The sequence below is a fragment of the Pezoporus occidentalis genome, unplaced genomic scaffold, assembly GCF_034315485.1.
Source record: "Pezoporus occidentalis ecotype Australia unplaced genomic scaffold, CSIRO_AGI_Poc_V1 ctg93, whole genome shotgun sequence".
Lineage (NCBI taxonomy): Eukaryota > Metazoa > Chordata > Aves > Psittaciformes > Psittacidae > Pezoporus > Pezoporus occidentalis.
This window is the reverse complement of record NW_026916294.1, coordinates 3,738,477-3,757,559: the sequence shown is the minus strand read 5'-3', so window position 1 is coordinate 3,757,559 and position 19,083 is coordinate 3,738,477. Positions and strand designations below refer to the sequence as shown.

The 19,083-nt window shown below is 43.8% G+C and overlaps 1 protein-coding gene and 1 long non-coding RNA gene across 2 annotated transcripts; one reads left to right on the top strand and one right to left on the bottom strand.

The window, feature by feature from the left end:
- Positions 1–331: 331 nt before the first annotated feature.
- Positions 332–6,340, bottom strand: SRP9 (signal recognition particle 9). Its single transcript, XM_062606049.1, has 3 exons — positions 6,174–6,340; positions 3,953–4,021; positions 332–1,974 (listed from the first exon to the last, which is right to left on the bottom strand). The coding sequence occupies exons 1-3, from the start codon at positions 6,243–6,245 to the stop codon at positions 1,855–1,857; spliced, it is 261 nt and encodes an 86-aa protein (XP_062462033.1). The 5' UTR covers positions 6,246–6,340; the 3' UTR covers positions 332–1,854.
- A 251-nt stretch (positions 6,341–6,591) lies between these two features.
- Positions 6,592–9,078, top strand: LOC134157275 (uncharacterized). Its single transcript, XR_009962252.1, has 3 exons — positions 6,592–6,675; positions 7,689–7,741; positions 8,264–9,078. It is a non-coding gene; the product is annotated as an uncharacterized LOC134157275 (long non-coding RNA).
- Positions 9,079–19,083: the final 10,005 nt, after the last annotated feature.

Below are 19,083 nucleotides of genomic sequence, written 5' to 3'. Positions count from 1 at the left end.
CATCATCAGAGAATGGTTTGGGTTGGAAGAGACCTTAAAAGATCAATCCAGCCTTTCTGTACTTCAGCTCACAGAAGACATCTACATGCCAAACCATTTTATAAGAGAGATCCAAAAACTACACCATAACAGCTGCAGCCTTTTCACCTGCCAGTTTAACAGCTTAAATCTTTGCATGACTTTGTGTAGGGACCATTCATAGCACAGAGCAGTACTTCAGACAAAAGTGGTTCAACTACTTAATATATTATATTGCAAACATTAGGAAAATAATTTGGAGCATCAAGGAAAACGCTCACTATTACAGTATCTTTATTAACTTCAAACAAAGTTTTACCTTCTCTCTGGATTTATTTGTATTTCAAAAGCCAATACAAACCCAAAACCATTACATACATACCAGTCACTCCTGTAGACTAGGATGCGAGTCTTCACTGGGAATTTAGCTCTATTCCAACAATATGCATCGTCATATGTTCAGTTAAAAGGGTGCTCTAATGCAATATTCAAGCCTGGAGTTTTTTCCAAGCCTTTGGCAAATGTGGGAACTCCACTGCTTCCAAGTAGCTCAGTTATTTTTATGTGACAGCAGGTAGCTATTTCAGTCGATTGTTTTGTTACATAAATGCCACTACAGACTTTTGTGGCTTGTTTTAACCCAAAACATTAGTCCTGGAAAAGTCTAGTTATGCCAATAAGCTAATCTCATTAAAATACTCATCTGGTTTTAAGTATGCAAGAACTAGTCAAAGCAAGTTCCATTTCAGCTACTGGGATTTCCAGCAAAAAGCCTTCCATCACCTTCCCAGAGGTACCGTGAAAAACAAGTCTAAACCACAGAAGCATTGGTCCGTTTTTGACAGTGGTATTTTAAGTGTTTATTAAGCTGGTTTTCAGCCATTGATTCAGTTGGCTGACATCCATCTGCCACATATAATATCTGAAAATGCAGTTTGCAAACTGCTAAAATAAGGAAGCTGGAGTGTTTGGCTGCATTTTTTTCTATTAATACAACAGGCAAGAGCTTCCAGAAATTGTCTTGCTGATATACTTCAACAATGCCTGAAGCAATGATGGGAAAAGGTCCCCTGGCTAGTCTGAAATAGTTCCAAGTCTGGAAAAAAGCCACTACTCTTTAATATTTTCATAAGCAGAAAAGAAACTCCCAGTTTCTCACCCATCTCTAGCAATGTTTAGGCAAAATTCTACTTCCATTTTTAAAATACGGAAGTTTTATTTAAACAATGTAAGAGTTCTACAAACTGCATCACAGATAATGCACAGCTTATGACCAAGATCAATAGTAAAAGCTGAAGTCTTGCTAATGACAGTGCTAATAGAAAATGGCAATTTTAACACTGCAGTGCAGAAAACATCTGTTCTCCTAAACCCCACTGATGTGTATCATTCATGTAGATATTTATTAGATCCAGTCATCATGCTACAGTACTAGTCAGGTTAATACACCTTCCCACTGTGCAAATATACCAGCATAACGTAGGAACACAATGAAACCTGTATGAAATAGTTACTTTCCAGAAATAAGCTTGTGGCCCATCAAATTCAGATTAAAGTACTATAGATTTTAAATATTTACTTGTCTTCTTAGCATACCTACTGGGTAAGACTAGTTTCTTGTTCAATTCCCCAAAATAAATATAAGCTTTCAACTGAAAGCATTTATTTCCCTAGTTTTCCAAAGCAGAGCCTGGAGGGTGGGAGGGGAAATGCTGCAGACTCGCCATCAGTCCACTTAGTCCATGAAAGCATCTCCTGTCTCAGTATTCGTTCAAATCCAAGAGATACCTTCTTCCAGTGAAATATGACGGGAGCACTTATTGTATTTGCAGCAGTTCAGTCTGTTTCCATGGCAGCACTGCGGGATTCCTTCGCCACCATGAGTCGCATGAGCTGACTGTGGAATTTCTCAATCTTCTTTACGTCTTGTGCCTGGTCTGTTCTATACAGCAAACACTGTAAGAAAAAGTTGATTCACATCAGATTTCACTCAAACTGGTTTTATCCTGTTTATAGCTGCAAGATATTTATGCTTGGAACACATAAAACAAGTACTTAAATGTTCATTTGCGGCATGTTATTACCAATCAGCAGCAGCAACAACATCTAGTCTACCCTGTTTTAAAACACATCTGTGTTGACACAAGTTTCTTTGAAAGGCTCACACCTTCCATTTTGAAAATAGGGAAGCTCATGATTTATCCTGTTTTTTATTCTCCCAGAGAAGGTGCTAAAACTTAGGGTTAAAGCTGTCTTTAAAGACACTCCTGTTTGTGATCTCTAAAAAAACAAAACCAGATTTTAAATCTGTAATTCCTTTCCTATTTCACTGTATTCTGGAAGTAAGTTTATCTTGCCTTTCACAGCCCTTGGTGTTACACTGCCAGTGACACAAAATCAGTATTTCTCACTGCTGGGGATCCCTTCCCTTAGGCAAAATGTAAGACAGGCCTAAATAAGGAACACTGCATCTGATTAAGATAAAAAGGAACTCTTTGATATGACAAGTCTGTGAATGCAAAAGGGACAAGCAATAGTGACTTACAATAAAACTGCTTAGGGTTTTTTTTGCTGACTAAGTAATTCCTTATATTTGTACAGCCTCAGTATGACTGCCCAGGCTGATCTAACAGTGAAAAAACTCATAATACTCCATTCCTCAGTGCTGTGAACACAGTGACTTTCCCAGTATTACATTCCTATTTTAAGTTAGAGACAGTTTCTTTTTTCCTTCAACCGTATGAGTTCTACAGATTGAGCAAAGAAAACTTCCCTTCTTGCCTTTAGAAAAAAGGCAGCCCCCCCCCAAAATCCCAAACTAAACCAATTCCCTGCCATCTCCCAGTGGAGAGTCTTTCCCTGACTGGAAGCAGGGAAGAAAGCCTGTAACTGAAAAGAGTTCACAGTCATGAACCAGCCTACTCCAACTTCCCGTATGGAAGATTTCAACTAAACTGCCCCCATTCCCCCTGTTATCAGTGCCCTGAACTCAACATCTCACCCATGTCAAGCCCTATCACCCTATCAAGAAGTGGAGTTCCACATCTCTCACAGCTATTGGAATATCATGCCAGGCTACTTTTCCTAGAAAGAAGAAATTTGACTTTTTCCACGTCTAAAGATCAGAGAAGGGCAGACTACTGTTGCTTACCCTGAACTGCAGAAAAACAACTTGGCTACATCACTAGCAGCAAGAACCTGGCACTGTCATGTACATTAGCACACATACACCAATGCCCACCACCCTAACCCCACCCACCCCAATGTTTCTAAGTGCCCTTCCAGGCTATTTAGAACAAAAGCAACCAGTAAGCACAGCTGCTCCACCTCCTTGAACAGCCCTGGGAAGAACAGTGCAGAATTCCATATTGCATGTATGTTCCAGTATTCACTGAATGAGTACCGAACACCATGGCAGCATTTCAGAAAATGGGATCTCTGAACTGCAATGGAATCTTGTCTTTCAGTCTCATCACCACTCCACTGTCTCAAAATCACCAAAAAGGAGCTTAACCTATGGCTGGAAGTTGTCACCACTCTGAGCAAATGAAAAGGGCCACACTCACACTACTAGACGCCTGTGTTTGAAGATGCTCCTGAAAAGCTTCAGCAGAAGTCACCAATGTCACTCCATGAAGCATTTTCAGATAGAGAGAGCTTGCAAGATTTTTGTAGTGCTTGTTTTCCTAAAATCCTGAATTATGCTGGCACCTGTGAAGGACACTGAAGTGTTACTTTTCCTGGACTGTGCAGAGTTGAACCACAGGTCAGTGTCAGTCACAGACACAGCAACTAAGGAAGGCTGAGCACAAGTTTAGAGAACAGTCAGGCACTCTGAAGGCAACAGCCAAGAGGTCTCAAGTTGACTGACAGCAAAATGCAAGTCTGTGAGAGGCACAATAAGCCCTGAAAGAGGAATATATTCTGTACTTACAGCTACATCATCCGTGACTTTGATACAGAGGTTCCCATCACAGTGGCGATATTTGAGAACAACCCGCACCTGAAATGACAAATTGTAAGAATTAAGGTCCACAGTTAACAATTCTAAGAGCATACCTGAAGGTAATCTGCCCATTCAGACTATCTTTTATTATAAATATGTACTGCTTCATATTTTCATCTCCATGGTGACCACTAATCCCACAGCCAGGACGATGTGGGAGTTGAACCATCACATCTCCCTGCCTAACATATTAAACCAGTATTACAGCAGCATCAGAAACTTCACATCAGACATGTTCAAAACCATGGTAAATACAACAAGGAGAACTGCAGAGACCTCAGTGACAGGCAGGATGAACCACAGGAGGTGTGGCAACACAAGACACTTCAGAAGAAGTAACTGGAAGCTTGTGTTTATAACCTTATAAACACACACACAAAAAAGTCTAAATCTAAAATCAAGTCTAAATGAAGACTTGAAAGGGATTAACTCAGTGAGGTAAGCTTAACAGTAGTACTTTTTCTTCTATGATACCTAACCTGATATGTAAACCAGTCATACTTCCAGTCACCACAGTTATTTCAATAGCTGCACCACTGCCTACAGACAGATTTGAAGTGTTCTGATGTTTTTGCAAGTGGAAAGGGAAGATACAAAGAGGAACACTTTCTAAGTAATTAAAATCAGAAGACTGAAGAACTTCTTTCCAATTAACTGCTTTCAAGATTCAACTCTTCACTGAGAGTTCCTACTGTTCCAAAAGAAAGAGGCTGCCACAAGCAGACATGGACTTGATAGATAGCTTGTTCCCACAAAAGACAGGACCATTCACTACTCAGCTCACTGGCCCACGGAGAACATGCACTCTCTCCCACGATTCTTGTTCTTCCCTCAGCTCCTTGACAAGCCAAGTTACACACAAAAGCTCCTCAGGCTTGCTCTCCGTACTCGTAACTCTGAAGCCTACATAAACTCCTTCGTACAAGACAAGTTTATTGTCATGGATGGGGAGGGATTGCCTTTGGAGGCCCCTGCAGAAAAGAGGAAGAGGAACTCCTGTCTGCAGCAACATCCCTTGTCTTTCATTTCGTTGACTATTACAGAGCATAAGAAGGTAAAACAAGACAGTTTTACTGTCAGTAGATAGTGGCAACTGCATATGAAGTCATCACCTACACTAGTTAAAGACAGATCATAGAATCACAGAACACCAGGTTGGAAGAGATCTCAGAGATCATCTAGTCCAATCTTTCCAGGCAAAGCATGACCCAGACTAGATGTCCCAGCACCCTGTTCAGACGAATCTTAAAACATGCCCAGCATTGGGGAAACCACTGCTACAAACTACTTCTGAAGGTGTCTCCATGTTCTCTATTTTTGGTGAAGAAAACTAGGTCTTTTTTTCCCTAATGTTTTCTCAAGCATGAGTTCCTCACTGCCTTTTGTGCTGCTCTTTGGCTAAATTATAGCACTTTTTCTGAATACTTAAAGTTACTGTTAACAGTTGCACAAACTACATTCCTGAAAAAGTTACCAAAACCAAAATGCAGTCATACAGCAAGAATATTCTTAGAGCAATTACTCTTTAGAAAGCAAGCACCTTCCCGTCTGCAAAGCCACTGCAGGCATCACCACGTAAGACCTAACAAATGCTTTAACTTTTTAGAAAGACGAATTCAAATGATGCAGTCTTAAAGGTTCTCATCTCATAAACCAAACCCACTCCCGACACACCTTTCATTCCGCAAAACTCGTAATCCCAGTTCTAACTCAGAGGCACACTGTAAATGAGCACGTCTCTGAGGTGCCGTTCTCGAGGCCCGCACCTCACTAACACCACTTATTGCGCCGTACTCTACGCGCGATCTGGGGGTCTTACATGAGGCTGCTGCCTCCCACCTGCCCGGTGCAGGCCACAGCCACCCTGGGCACACCTGCAGGTCCCGCCACACGCCGCACACGGGTCCGCGGCCCGCCGGGGACACGCATCCTGCCTGGAAAGCCGCCCCACAACCGGTTCCACGGCCGGCGTGGGCTCAGCGCCCGCCTGCCTCCCTGGGCAGCCACAGGACACGAACCGAGACCGCCGCAGCCACCGCCTCACCACACAGCCGCTGCGCCCCGGGCCTACCGCGAGCGGCGAAGGCCCACCTCGGCCGCTCATCCCTCCCGTCCCTCCCGCGAGGCCTGTCGGTGCGGCGCCCCCCACCTTCATGGGGTCGGCGAGGTAGAGCTTCTCGGCAGCACGCGTGAACTCCTCCCAGGCCTGGTAGTGCGGCATGGCGGGGCCGGCACGATGCGGTGCTCCGCTACCCCCGCGGCGGCAAGATGGCGCCGAAAGCGGCGGGCGCTGCGCCGCTGCAAGCCGGCGGCTCCCATTGGTCGGCGAGAAATTGTGGCCCAATCGCGAAGCGCGTGACTCAGAGATGGCGGGGCCGGGGGTGGAGTGCGGCCGAGGGGCGCCGAGAGGGAACGCGGTTGCCACAGCGACCCCGCGAGGCGCGGCGGGATGCCGGAGAGAGTTAAGGGTTCGATGCCCGCCGCCACGGGCGGAGGAGTAGGTGGCTCGGAGGTGGGAGGCTCTGTGAGGTGGATCTTGTGGGGCTCCACAGGTCGGGTGCGGGAAGCCTCTGTGGCTGCCCCTCAGAGGGGCTGGAGGCTCGGGTGGACCAGCGTCGTGGCCTGGCTTGGTGAGGAGGGCCCGGCGAGAGGTGAGGGCAGTGCCCCGGGCCAGCCCAGGCAGGCGGGCTCCGAGCGTGAGGTTATCTCGGCTGGCTTCTACAGCTGGATGTGGTCCTGCTTTTCCCAGCTGGAAGGTCCTTTGTGAGGCTGGAGGCTGTGTCCATGTTGAACAGAAAGGGTATTTGAGAGCAGCTCTCCGGCTTGCCTAGGCCGCTGCAGCCTTTCAGAGGAGTGCTGAGGTGGTGCTTGGGAGTGAAGCTGCTGGTTTCAGAAAGATCCGAAGTTGTGATATTGTAAAGATCTTGGAGAGCACTCCTTTTCAAATGTGTGTGTGTGTGCAACATATTTACGTAAAACTGACTGAAATTCACTTCAAAAGAGAAATGAGGGGTAAAATCCCCAATTTCTCCTGTTAGGTTATAAAATCCTGTTTCCTGAAGTGACCTGTGCTTTCTGTTCCTTCATTGCACGATGGTTGTAGCCAGCCACAGTGCTGAGCTCTGACCACGTTACACGGCTTGTGTAACCCCTGCAATTACAATTGCAATTGCAACCCTCATTTCATAGGGACACACTGGAAACCCAGCAGCTCCTGACAGTGACTCACAACTTCGAGTTAGCTTTACTGAACTGGGCAATCCTCAGCGGTGTGGCCAAACAAGTGAACAGGAAAGTTTAGGGCAGGTCTGTGTGTAAGCCTCCAGTAGCAACATGGGGAAATAGTAGCTGTAGGGTTTTTGACCACAAAAGACACAATAGGTGCAAGGGAGAATGAAGAAACGTGGCATAGAAATGAAAGGGCTGATGGGAGGTAAAGGGAGAAAAACTAGAATGAGTTTCCCTGAGTCAGTAAAGCAGAAAATAATTGTTACTGTGGGGATCCACTTTAGTCTGCAGTAACCAGACTGCCAAACTTTAATACATTGTGACTTGTGGGTGTTACAAACGTGGTCTAAACAGTTCTGGTAAAGGGTGTTGCACCAATGAGTGGAGGCTATGAACAGTGGAAAGGCTTAAAAGTTTCTTGCTTTTTAATTTCCAGAACTGCTCACAGAGTTTAGATGCTGCTGAGTGTGAGAACCAAGCTTCAGAAACGTAAGAGATGTCTTTCAGATTCTGATTAAAGGTGACTGATGTATTGAAAGAGCCTAAAACAATTATTCACAGAACCTAACAGGGAGGGACTGCTTCTCCACTATCTTAATGTTTCAGGTAGCCATTTGTAACAGCAGAGCAAGAATTGCTTTTGGCAGTGTTTTACAGACACATGGGGGATGTAAATACATGAAAATGAAAGTGTGGGGAGCACAACATTTCATAGGACCATTACTCATCAAATTTGGATCTGGGTTTTCAAGTTGGACGCAGACATTTTCTGCCTCCAGTTTGGGGCTGTCCACTCAGAAGCACCTTAGGGTTGATTGATTTTTATAGGATTTTGATTTTTTACTCAAATGTTCAGGATCTTTTATGGTTCTTTTGACACAAGAGCTATTTTAGGAGCTTGCAAATGGTCAGTCATTAGCCCTGTAATTCACAATTTCTGCAGCTGAGCTAATGCAACAGGGCAAGATTAGAAAACAAACCCTTTTTGATATTTCTTCTTCCTTAACCCAGATGGTTTCTGTGATCCAGTTTAAGATATGCACAACTTGGGAGGTGACAAACTGCAGCAGCCAGGACAAAGAGCACAGAGAGGGATTTCATAATTGGCTTTACCTCTGAAGAAAATGTGATGTGTCACTGCGACATTTATGTACAGCCTGATACACAGTTCTGCACAGCCTGTTCCTGGCTGCAGATCTTAAGGATTTCGTCTTCCCTGCCACCACCGCCACCTATGGCCCCACGGTTGTGCTGCCACAGCTGTTTGTAACTCTGCACTGGGATCAAACCAGTGCTTGCATTAAAAGCAGCACCGGTTTTAGTAACACTTTTTTTAACCCAGATGGGTTTGTTTTTCCAGTTTACTGTGTGGCCCTATGTACTGGTGTGCTGACACAGCTGTTGGAAACATACCTTTTTTTGGTGGCAAGGCAGGATATGGGGATTCCTACTGTTTTTGCTGGCTTGCCACCAAAAATGGGGTCTGTGTGTGAAACTGTCCCCCTCTTCCAGCTCTCCCGAAAACAAGGCCAGTTGCTGAAATCTTGGCAATTAAAAGGAGAAGCTATTTCTGAGCCTCAGGGAATGTCTGATACCTATAGTTAGTGCGCTGCTTCACTGTGTTGTTCTCCTCTTGCCTGGAGAACAGAACGTTTTCTTGACATGTTTGAAAAGTAACTTAGGCCACTGCAGTTATTCAGCTGAAAGTTGTATTTGATGTATGTCCAAAACTGTATTTTCCAAGAGAGTTCCAGTGAATGCAGTAATAGTAGAAATCTTTCAATGGGCTTTTTGTTTGGTGAAATAAAATGAACAGTTGTTTATCACTCTGTGGAGTGTTTGGTATGCAGCCAATAATAATTTAGTAGTTAGGAAGAATTCTGCTAAAACATACATACTTATCTTGCTTTCTTTTCTTGAGTTCCTGCTTTCTTCATGCAAGAAATCATTCCAGTGATCTTAACAGCCATTCCATCACTTGTAAGTGAAATCTGGAATGCTGCAAAACCTCAGCTACCCTTTCCTCAGCCTCCCCTTGTATATCCTTGCTGCATCACCCAGACCACCTTAGATAATGTCTTTTTTAGCTTGGATTTAAGGCCATAAAAAGCTATGAAGCAATCATGTAGCTACTGTGCAATGAAGATTTTTCATGCGGTTTTTCCTCAGGCCTTTTCCCCTCATCCAACCTGTGTGTGCATGATTAGTGATCTCTCTTTGATCAAGCTTCTACATGCATTGCCACTGCAAGTTCTGCTTTGTATAGTTACGTTCAGGCATCTGGATTCCACACGGAAATTTCTTTAGTATTTTATCTAGTGTCTTCCTTTGCATAAATGACAAACTGGAAGAAAAGAGCAGAAAAAGACCTTGCATTATGTACTAAAATACCATGCACAGAGGTCTTGAGTTCTTGCAACTCATATAAAGTTCATGGAAGTTGCAGCTGCTCAGCATCACTCCGGGTGAGATATTTGGTTTCCTGTTCTTCACATTCATGCTTTTATTCAGGCTAAAGCAGGTGCCATATTCTTATTTGCAAATGTAGTTTTCTTTCCTGCATAAGGAATTCAGATAAAAGAGTATTAAATTCATTAAAGTAGTTGTCTGCCACTGTGGCATACTACTGGTGGGTGAAATAAGCTGGTCCTGCCAGCTAAAAGAAGTTTGTATAGAGCACTATGCCTTATAATGCTAAATTATGGATTTGATGGGAAACAATAGGACAAACTCTGATCTTGGTTATGCTGCTGTAAATCCAGAGCCATTCCGTTTATTTCAGTAGATTTTTTTCTATATCTGCAGCAGTTTAATTAAGAGCAGACTTTGGTGCTGAGATGATAATCCTTTTCTTGGACCAGGAGCAGCATAAAGTCAGTGCAGTTATACAGGTCTAAAGGAGTGCTAATGAGGAATTAGTTATAAAGCAAGGATTTCTGCCAGGAATGCTTAATGCTTAAAGAAGGAGATACAGTAATTTCTTTCAAACTAGCTTCAACCCAGCCCTCAGTAAAGTTGAGGAGAAGGCATGGGCATGGTGATTATACATTCCATTCTGGTGTGTATATGGTCTAAAACAGCTTGGGATTTGTACTGATGCAAACTTCAATCACAAGGGGTTATTTTTTCCTTTGAAAGGGTATTTTTGTGCATAAAGATGCAGATAGCTCTTTAGTACAGCAAGATCTGAGGTCTTTGACATCTCACTGGCTTCTGAATCTCAGTAGCCATGAGAACCGAGGCTGCAGTCAGAAGCAGCTTGTGCTCCTGGATGGGTTATAACATGCCAAACTGAGCCACAGGTTTTCACTCCACAGCTCCTAAAGGAACAAAACATAGGGCTCCTTTCTATGGGTTTCATGTATTAAACAGCTTGGCTAATGGTTTGGCCAGGTTAAGCCATACATAGTTAATTACATCAATGCTGATTTTCTATTTCTCTTGCTCACAAGCATCTTATCAAGTGATTCAGGCTTATACTGTCATAACAGGATAATGAAGTATTGGTGTCACTTGGTTGTTAAAATGTTTGTGATAGTAAAGGCTGTATTTGGACAGCACAATTCTGGGGCCCTGTCCTGGTCAGTGACTGTCCTGATCAAATCACAGCTTCAAGTCAGGATGAGACCTGGGTGCCTGGTACTATCCTCATTCCTTTTCCCCAGTGCTCTTGCTCCTGTGAAAGGAAACACGCTGCAAACACATCCCTGGGGAGCCTGCAGCCTTGGGCACACCATGATCCACACTTGCCATACATTTTAGCCATAACCTTCCAAAAGGCAGCATTGTTTCCTAGTTTGCTTTAACCATTAGGAAAAAAATTCTTGTAGTTTAATATGGTCTAATCGAATCTTCCTGTATGTTAGGGAGTTTACATATGTGCATGTAAGTAGCCATTACACCTGCAAGAGAGCTGTCCCTGCGTATTTCCCTGTTGCCAGCATGGTGTTAATAGAAACTGCCCTTTCATTTTTGGATGCTGCTCTGACAGCGTTCTAGTTAAGCTATTTGCTTTTGATAGCTAGAAAGATGTGTCCCTTCCTGTTAAGTGGTCAGTTTAGTCCCTTCAGCATAATAACATATTCAAATGAATGTGCTGTCATGCAAGAGACATATGTTAGAGAGCAGACTCTATTCTGTCATGTCATTGACTGTTGAGATTTGAGAATGAAATAGCAGTCCTCATGATGGCCTTCAGGGAAAAGGAGAACACATCTGGTAGCCAGCTCATGAACTGGCGTTTGAAGCACTCTAAAAGGAGACAGACACTGTTAGCATTAACTGCTCATAGATTTTCTATCACTGTCACGTGAAGTTTCTGAGCATGCTTAAGATGGAGTTTGATCATCTGCTGGCACACACTGAAAGCACATTGATTTCTTACATGAATCTTTAAATAGAAAAGCTTTTTATTTGATAGGCATGACTTAAGGGTGGTTTACCTGTGATACTCATGCTGCCATGGCTGACGTAATTGAAGAGTACAAATCACCACAACAGGCAAGTGAGATTAGATGCTTCCGGTGATACCTTCCCCATAACTACATCTGAGCAGAAGGGCTTTAAGTACCTTTAACTAAGTTAACTTCTAATTCTAAACCACATGTTTCAGCCCAGATCAGATGGAAATTACCTCCCTGTCAGATCAGCCTGCAGAGAGGAAGATGTGAGCAGTTCCCAGTCTGCTGAAATGCTAAAGCTTGAACCTTCCTTGTGGGTGAACCCTGCTGACTTCTTGATGAAGTAAAAGAGTAGCACACTTCCTCTTCCCCCTGTGCTGTTGTGAGAGCAGCAATGTGCAGCTGGTGGGAAACAGTGACTGCTGCTGTTTGCTAAGTAAATCCATGCTGGCCCTGAAGTTGCATGGCCTCATTCAAATGGACTCTTGATTTAGCAGTCCCAGCCACTTGTCATTGCCTTTTCCCAGGAATTAATGCCCTCTCATGATGTGTTTGCAGAGGTGCTTGTGTGAGTGTCCCTTAACCCACTTCAATCAAACTGAGTTAACAGAAACCTCCTATTTAATCCATTTAAGCTAACTCTGGCTCAGGTTGACCAAAACAGGTGAGTCCACATGAGCCACACTGCAGGCAGAGCTGAAGAGGTGGTCATTTCCACAAGAAGCAGGACGAGCTGAGCAAGGGGAGTGGATCTGAATCAGCAACTTGTCCCATGCCCTCAGAAGAGGATGCCAGAGCTGCTGGCTCCTCAAGCTCTTCTGTTTGAGCCTTTGCCCTTGGTCAAGAGTTGGTGAGGTAAAGGTCTAAATTATGGTCAGATTAGTGTCTATGAGGATTCTTACCATTTGCATTGCCAGTTTTGGAAACAACTTGCAAGCACACATGTTCCTCTGATGTCTACAGTATGATGTTATAGTGTTATGTATGATGTTACAGTATGACATGTTCTTTCTCTAGATGTCTGGTGCAGAGCTTGTGTAGATGTTTGATTTGCAGGCCCACAGAAAGCATACGTAAGAGCTGGGACCTGTGCTGGGAAGGGATTCCTCCCTTCCAACATGCTGCTGCTGTTGCAGTCCTTGTCATGGAGCTTGCAAGTATTTACCTGACCCTTCAGTTGGCTTGAGTCTGCAGAGGAATTTTAACCTCAAATCTGTAAGTTTAGTGTTTACATGAGATTTGAAGTAAATTAAAAACTTGAAAGGTTGGCATGTAGGAGTGGGGACAGGGAGAACATCTTTATAAATGACATGCCAGGGCTGCGACTTTATGTTGAAAGGATAACTACTAGCAAGATTTGAAATGTGTCCTAACAGTTGCATTCTTCCTGAGGTGTTTTTCTCTCTCCATAAGCAACTCTTACTGATCTCGTTATATTTTTTATTGTGTGTATGAAGTAAGTCAAAGGTTGAAGTGATCTTGCTGCTTCAGGAATAAATAGCAAAGTTCCCCCTTCTTTAAGATGAGGCAGAAGTTTAGAGGTCACACAGATACCAGAAACAGATACACAAGGGACGTGAATGAAGGAGGAAATACCACTCTCATCATTATAGGCTTTGGAGAAAGATGAGGGGCCTTCAGGTAATTCCCAGTCCGATGTTGACCCTCCTTCCTCCTCTCCCTGCCTGTTACCTGCTGGGGGCTGGGAGGAAGAGGAACTGGGAATGGTAGCTTGGTAGCTGCATGTTTTCTAAGGAATCTCTGTACCAGATCTCTCTGTATAAGGATTTAGCCCATCTGTGTGCCCCTTATGCAGCACAAAGAGATGAGACAGGGCAGTGTGTCTGCATATGCATATTTCAAATATTTTTTTTCCTTAGGGTTGTTTTCACTTGTATTTTGAACAGGGTAAATGTGGCTGCCCTGCAGCTACCTCCTTTTCTGTAGAGTTTACTCTTATTGATTTAAAAACAAGAATCATAAGAAAGATTTGCCAGTGTAGCATTTGCTATGCAACATTTAGATGCAGCTGCTTTGAACTGAATTCCCAGCAGAAGTGAAAGGATTTTGAGGCTTCCAGATCCTAGCAGACTACTGTTTTTTGCAGACAGAAATCTGTATGATATGTACTTCTCCAGAGATCCTTCCCAGCCAGCTAGGACTGTACTATCCTTCTCCTACCCCACTGAGACCTATTATCAGCTTTTGGGAGGGGATCCTTCTGGACCTAGGAAGTTAATTAGCTTTGCTTGCAAATGTCTGCCACTGAAGTGACTGATTACATTTTGGAGGGAAGTAAAGCTCTTGTCTCTGGAGTTGAAAACAGCAAACCCATGCAAGTTTGTGTCAGTCTTGACTCTTATTTCTCCTTTTGACTCTTATTTCTCTTCTGTGGGGCAACACTCTTCTCTGTATGTGGGGAAAATTTTCCAGCAGTTCTATTTCAGCCTCTGGAGTTGTAGGTTGAATCATCAATCTAGTCCTAGAGACTGAGAATATGATCAGGAGTGTTTGAAGGGTGCTTGCAAATGGAATGCTGGTAAATTTGAGTGAGATAGCCTTGCCCTGCCTGACTCCAGCCTGACCAGTTTCAAACAAGCTGAGAATCCATTGACACTGATAGTTTTCTTTGGATAATGAAACCATGATCTAATCCAGGGCCAGAGCAGTAAACAAGTGGTTTGCTGTTTAGACATGTAATAACACAATTAAGGTAATGCAGGCCATGTACAGGTGAGGTGAAGATGTCTCCTGTGTTGACACAGGAGCCTCCTCGCTCCTCGGGGGCAATGCTAACATCAGCCAGTGGATGCTTTTCTCCTTAGCAGCAGGATCAATTTGATGCCCCATAAATCTTATTAGGTATTCAGTTCATTCCTCAGAGAAGTACCACGAGGGTTAATTATGTCTCTGCTCTGACTCAGACAGTGATTTTGTGCCAGAGGATTCTGGCAGTAAGTATAATCCTAGTGATACCCTCAGTGAGGAAACCATTGTTAACGATGTTGATGAGGAAGTGATAATGGAAGCTGAACCAGAGCCTGATACAGAAATTGAGAGACCTTAAGGCAAACAAAGGGAAGAGGTTGGTAACCTGGCTGGTTTTAGTCATCTGCAGCAGATCTTATGAAAAATAACTCTTTATCTCCTTCACCTCCACCCTCCCCATCCAAACGCAGGCTGCAGAATGGATCTCCTGAGGCTGAGCTGTGTGAGGAGGGAGAAGATGCACTGCTGGTGCCAGTCGGAGTTCCCCTGGGAAGATGTGCAGCAGAGAGCAGGTTTCAAGTAGAGTGTCTCTTCTGCAAACTGTGGTTGCAGAGAGGAGCTGAGGCCATTGCTCTGCTCAGGCTACAGCAAGGCATCGCTCCAGAGCCAGTCAGCACAGTGAATTATAAACACATTGGCCATGTTACTCTGTTTAGGACCGGTGCTCTGGGCTTAGGTGTTGCATAAAACACATTTTCCATGCTGTTTTTCTCTATTAGTGCTTTCTAAACTCATGATGAAAGACCAGTGCTATCTACAGGCTGTGTAACTGTGCTGTGAGGGGCAAAGGGTCTCCCTGCATCAGCATGCTTAGCCCTTAAAAAGTTTCCCTTCTCCCAAAGAGATTATTTTCCTCTCCTAGCCTCCTGTGGTTTCCAAGGCCCAGTTTAAACACATACAATGACATAGGATAGATAGCTATTTTCCATACATGGCACTGGTTGTTCAGCAGGAAGCATTCATTGCTTTAAGACAGTACTGAAAGGGATTCTGTTCTGCACTCCAAAGGAGAAGCAGGCAGGATTATCTTGGGTCACATCTTTCTTCTATTAGTCAAATGGTGAAACCAGACATCTGAGTTGTTTCAGTCTATGACCTTACCCTGTGCTTCCTGACCGATCTCACAGCTTTTCAGTTGTCCCTAGTTTATATGCAGGATTCTTCAGTCCCCCTGGCAATCTGCATTCTTTCTTGAGCTTTTTTCTGGTATCTTGGGCCGTTGGGAGATCACAGCCTTGCCTTGGTTTCTATGTGGCTGCATTGCTAACCACTCCAGTAATTCACTGCCTCGTCTGGATTCCCCCCCACACCCCGAACAGGCTTAAAGGTATTCATGGCCTTCTCCAATGTTTCTTGATGCTATTCAACCTATACAGTCTTCTTTCTACTTGCATTCTTCCTGAATGCCTCCAGAAGCAGAACAGCAGGCTCCAACATTTCCTGACACTATGGCCCTTTATAGCAACTGGCAGTTTACACATTTGTCATTCAACTCACAATCTGCTTCACTGTTTCTGGCATCTCACGGTTGCTCTCTCATTCCCTAACATGCTATATCCTTCTTCAAGCTCAGCAGCTGCTCCAAGAAGGTTCCTAAGGCTGGGGAGCTTCTGGTGAAAACATTCTTCAGATTCTCCCTCATGCTCTCTAGCAATGATTTTTTTTTTGTCCTTAATTTCCATGATATAATATGTTTTTTTCTTGGCATATTTCTAATTGCTTCTTCATTGGTCCCTGATCTCCAACAGCATGTATTATTCCCCATAATATCTGGACACTGTGATTTTATTATTTCAAACATCCCTGTGGTTATACCCAGCAGCTGTAGCCCTTCTTGATGCAATAGCAGTCAGTAACATTCCCTTGCGTTAGCTGTCCTTTGTGTCCCCAGCAATTCTTTGGTTTTCGTTGTCATCCTGAGGCTTGCATCTCATAGCATTATGAGGCTTTCTTAGACAGCTGTGTCATGATGATGTCTCCTCTGGTTTTCTCTATCACCCTGGGACCTCTCTTGACATACGTATCTTATTCAACTTCCCTTATATCCCATAGCTCTGTGCTGGCTTTCCCCACATCCTCAGCAACTTCCATGGTACTCTGATATCCCCTGACTTATCTGGCTCTCTTTGATCTTTCCCAGCTGAATCGCAACACTCTTTTAATATCCCTCTCTACATCCTCTGTGATCTTCACAGGCACCTCTGGCTTGCTAATGGTTATTTCCACATTCTTTTTTAAGTTTGCCTCAAAACATCTTCACTCATCTACAAACATTCACAATCATGCAGCCAAAAAGGACTTTCTAGTAAAGTAGCAGTTCTCCTTGTTTCTCTGACAGCACTTTATAAAGAAAATACATATCTGTCTTAATGGATTTTGAGAACAGGAGCTTGTTACAGCATTTGCAGAAAAGTATATTAAGAGTCTGAGGCTCTTTTACTAAGTGGCTAAAGTAAGGTAAGGGGTCTATCAGGGTGAGCTTGCCCTGTGTTAAAGACTCTGCAGAGAATGAGATGGTCAGTGCTCTCGAAAATTTGATCAGTAATAGCAGTGCCTTTGCTTCTCTTTGATAAGCTGCACATCACAGTTCAATGCAGATTCACCCAGTAGTATTTGTAAAGCACTGGAAATATTTGGGTGATAGGTACTGTGGAAGTTTAGGCTGTTGCTCTTCTGACATTAAACATCTTTTCCCATAATGATTAACAAGAAAACCATGAGTTGGATACGATGAAGCAATTTTTACTTGCCTGCTAGGCTGGCCCCAAAACCAGCTTGAGGTTCAAAGTGTTCAAACAGAAAAAAGAAGTTTACAAAGCTGTAGAACTGGCTTCATTCTAATATCACCTCTTTTGGAAATAGACAAGTACAACAAGTTTCATTTCTTATCAGCTATTTATGTTGTAGCATCATCATCATCAGACTCAGCTGATATAATGCAAGACAATTGCATTCATTCTACATGAATATTAAAGAATCACAGAACGGACCTTAAAGCTCATCCAATTCCAACCCCTGCAGAGACACCTTCCACTAGAGCAGGTTGCTCCAAGTCCTGTCCAACCTAGCTCCATCCAACCTATTATAGAGTGAATATTTCTTCTTCACAAAAATTCCAATGCTCAAGCATGTTGGTTATACTTTGACTGTCTCCTTGTCCCCTTGTGTGCTTTGCTTGCAGTAAGAATCCTAAAATAAGTTTGTTCCTGTTGTTTGTCTTGTGCAAACATATTCACCCATTCCTGGTTTCCACTTACAAAGATTACAAAAACATCCACGTGACATAAATCATACAGTAGTGCATTACAGTTTTATTTGGTTCCTTAGTCAACCATGCTCTTAGTTATACCCAGAAGTAGACACCATCTTTAACAGTGCAAGGGCTACATGCTTATGTGCTGACTTTATTTCCTTTATGGCTGAAGTTCTAAAGCAGTCAACAGCCCTTTAAATATGGATTTATTAGTCTTACTTACCACTGAACTGCAGGGGAGGGAGGATAAAAACGTTACTGAGTACAGTGGGGTCAATTTCTTTTTGCGTGGCAGGACTGCTTAGCAGAAGAGGAACAAGCTGAACCTGGTGCCAGCTATTTTTACACTAGCCAAGTCCTGTCATCAAAACTGCACCGGGGCTTGTGCTAACTTAGCTCTGCAGAAGGGTACTGTTAACTTAAACTTCTAGATGTACACTTCCACAGACCCCTGGTCCTTCCCTTCCCTAGTTTATATGGCTTTTGCATCAGATGATAGAAGTTTGCCCAGAGAGGTGGTGGATGCACCATTCCTGGAGACGTTCAAGGCCACGCTAGATGTGGTTCTGAGCAACCTGATCTAGTTGAAGATGTCCCTGCTCATTGCAGGCAGTTGGACTGGATGACTTTTGAAGGTCCCTTCCAAGCCAAACTATATTATGGTTCTATTATTCTATGATTAGAATCATAGAATCATAGAATAATTAGGGTTGGAAAGGACCTTAAGATCATCTAGTTCCAACTCCCCTGCTGTGGACAGGGACACCTTACGCTAAATCATATCACCCAAGGCCTCGTCCAACCTGGTCCTGAACACTGCCAGGGATGGAACATTCACAGCTTCCCTGGGCAACCCATTCCAGTGCCTCACCACCCTAACAGGAAAGAATTTCCTCCTTATATCCAACCTAAACTTCCCCTGTTTAAGTTTTAACCCGTTACCCCTTGTCCTATCACTACAGTCCCTAATGAAGAGTCCCTCTCCAGCATCCCTATCGGCCCCCTTCAGATACTGGAAGGCTGCTATGAGGTCTCCACGCAGCCTTCTCTTCTCCAGGCTGAACAGCCCCAACTTTCTCAGCCTGTCTTCATATGGGAGGTGCTCCAGTCCCCTGATCATCCTCATGGCCTCCTCTGGACTTGTTCCAACAGTTCCATGTCCTTTTTATGCTGAGGACACCAGAACTGCACACAAAACTCCAGGTGAGGTCTCACAAGAGCAGAGTAGAGGGGCAGGATCACCTCCTTTGACCTGCTGGTCACACTCCTTTTGATGCAGCCCAGGATACGGTTGGCTTTCTGGGCTGCGAGCGCACACTGCAGCCGGCTCATGTTCATTTTCTCATCCACCAACACACCCAAGTCCTTCTCCACAGGGCTGCTCTGAATCTCTTCTCTGCCCAACCTGT

Coding starts and splice junctions, on each gene's coding strand:
- SRP9 (XM_062606049.1), bottom strand. CDS start 6,245: ATGCCGCACTACCAGGCCTGGGAGGAGTTCACGCGTGCTGCCGAGAAG. Junction 4,022..6,173: donor ACCTCGCCGACCCCATGAAG/GTGGGGGGCGCC, acceptor TTGTCATTTCAG/GTGCGGGTTGTTCTCAAATA. Junction 1,975..3,952: donor AAGTCACGGATGATGTAGCT/GTAAGTACAGAA, acceptor TTTTTCTTACAG/TGTTTGCTGTATAGAACAGA.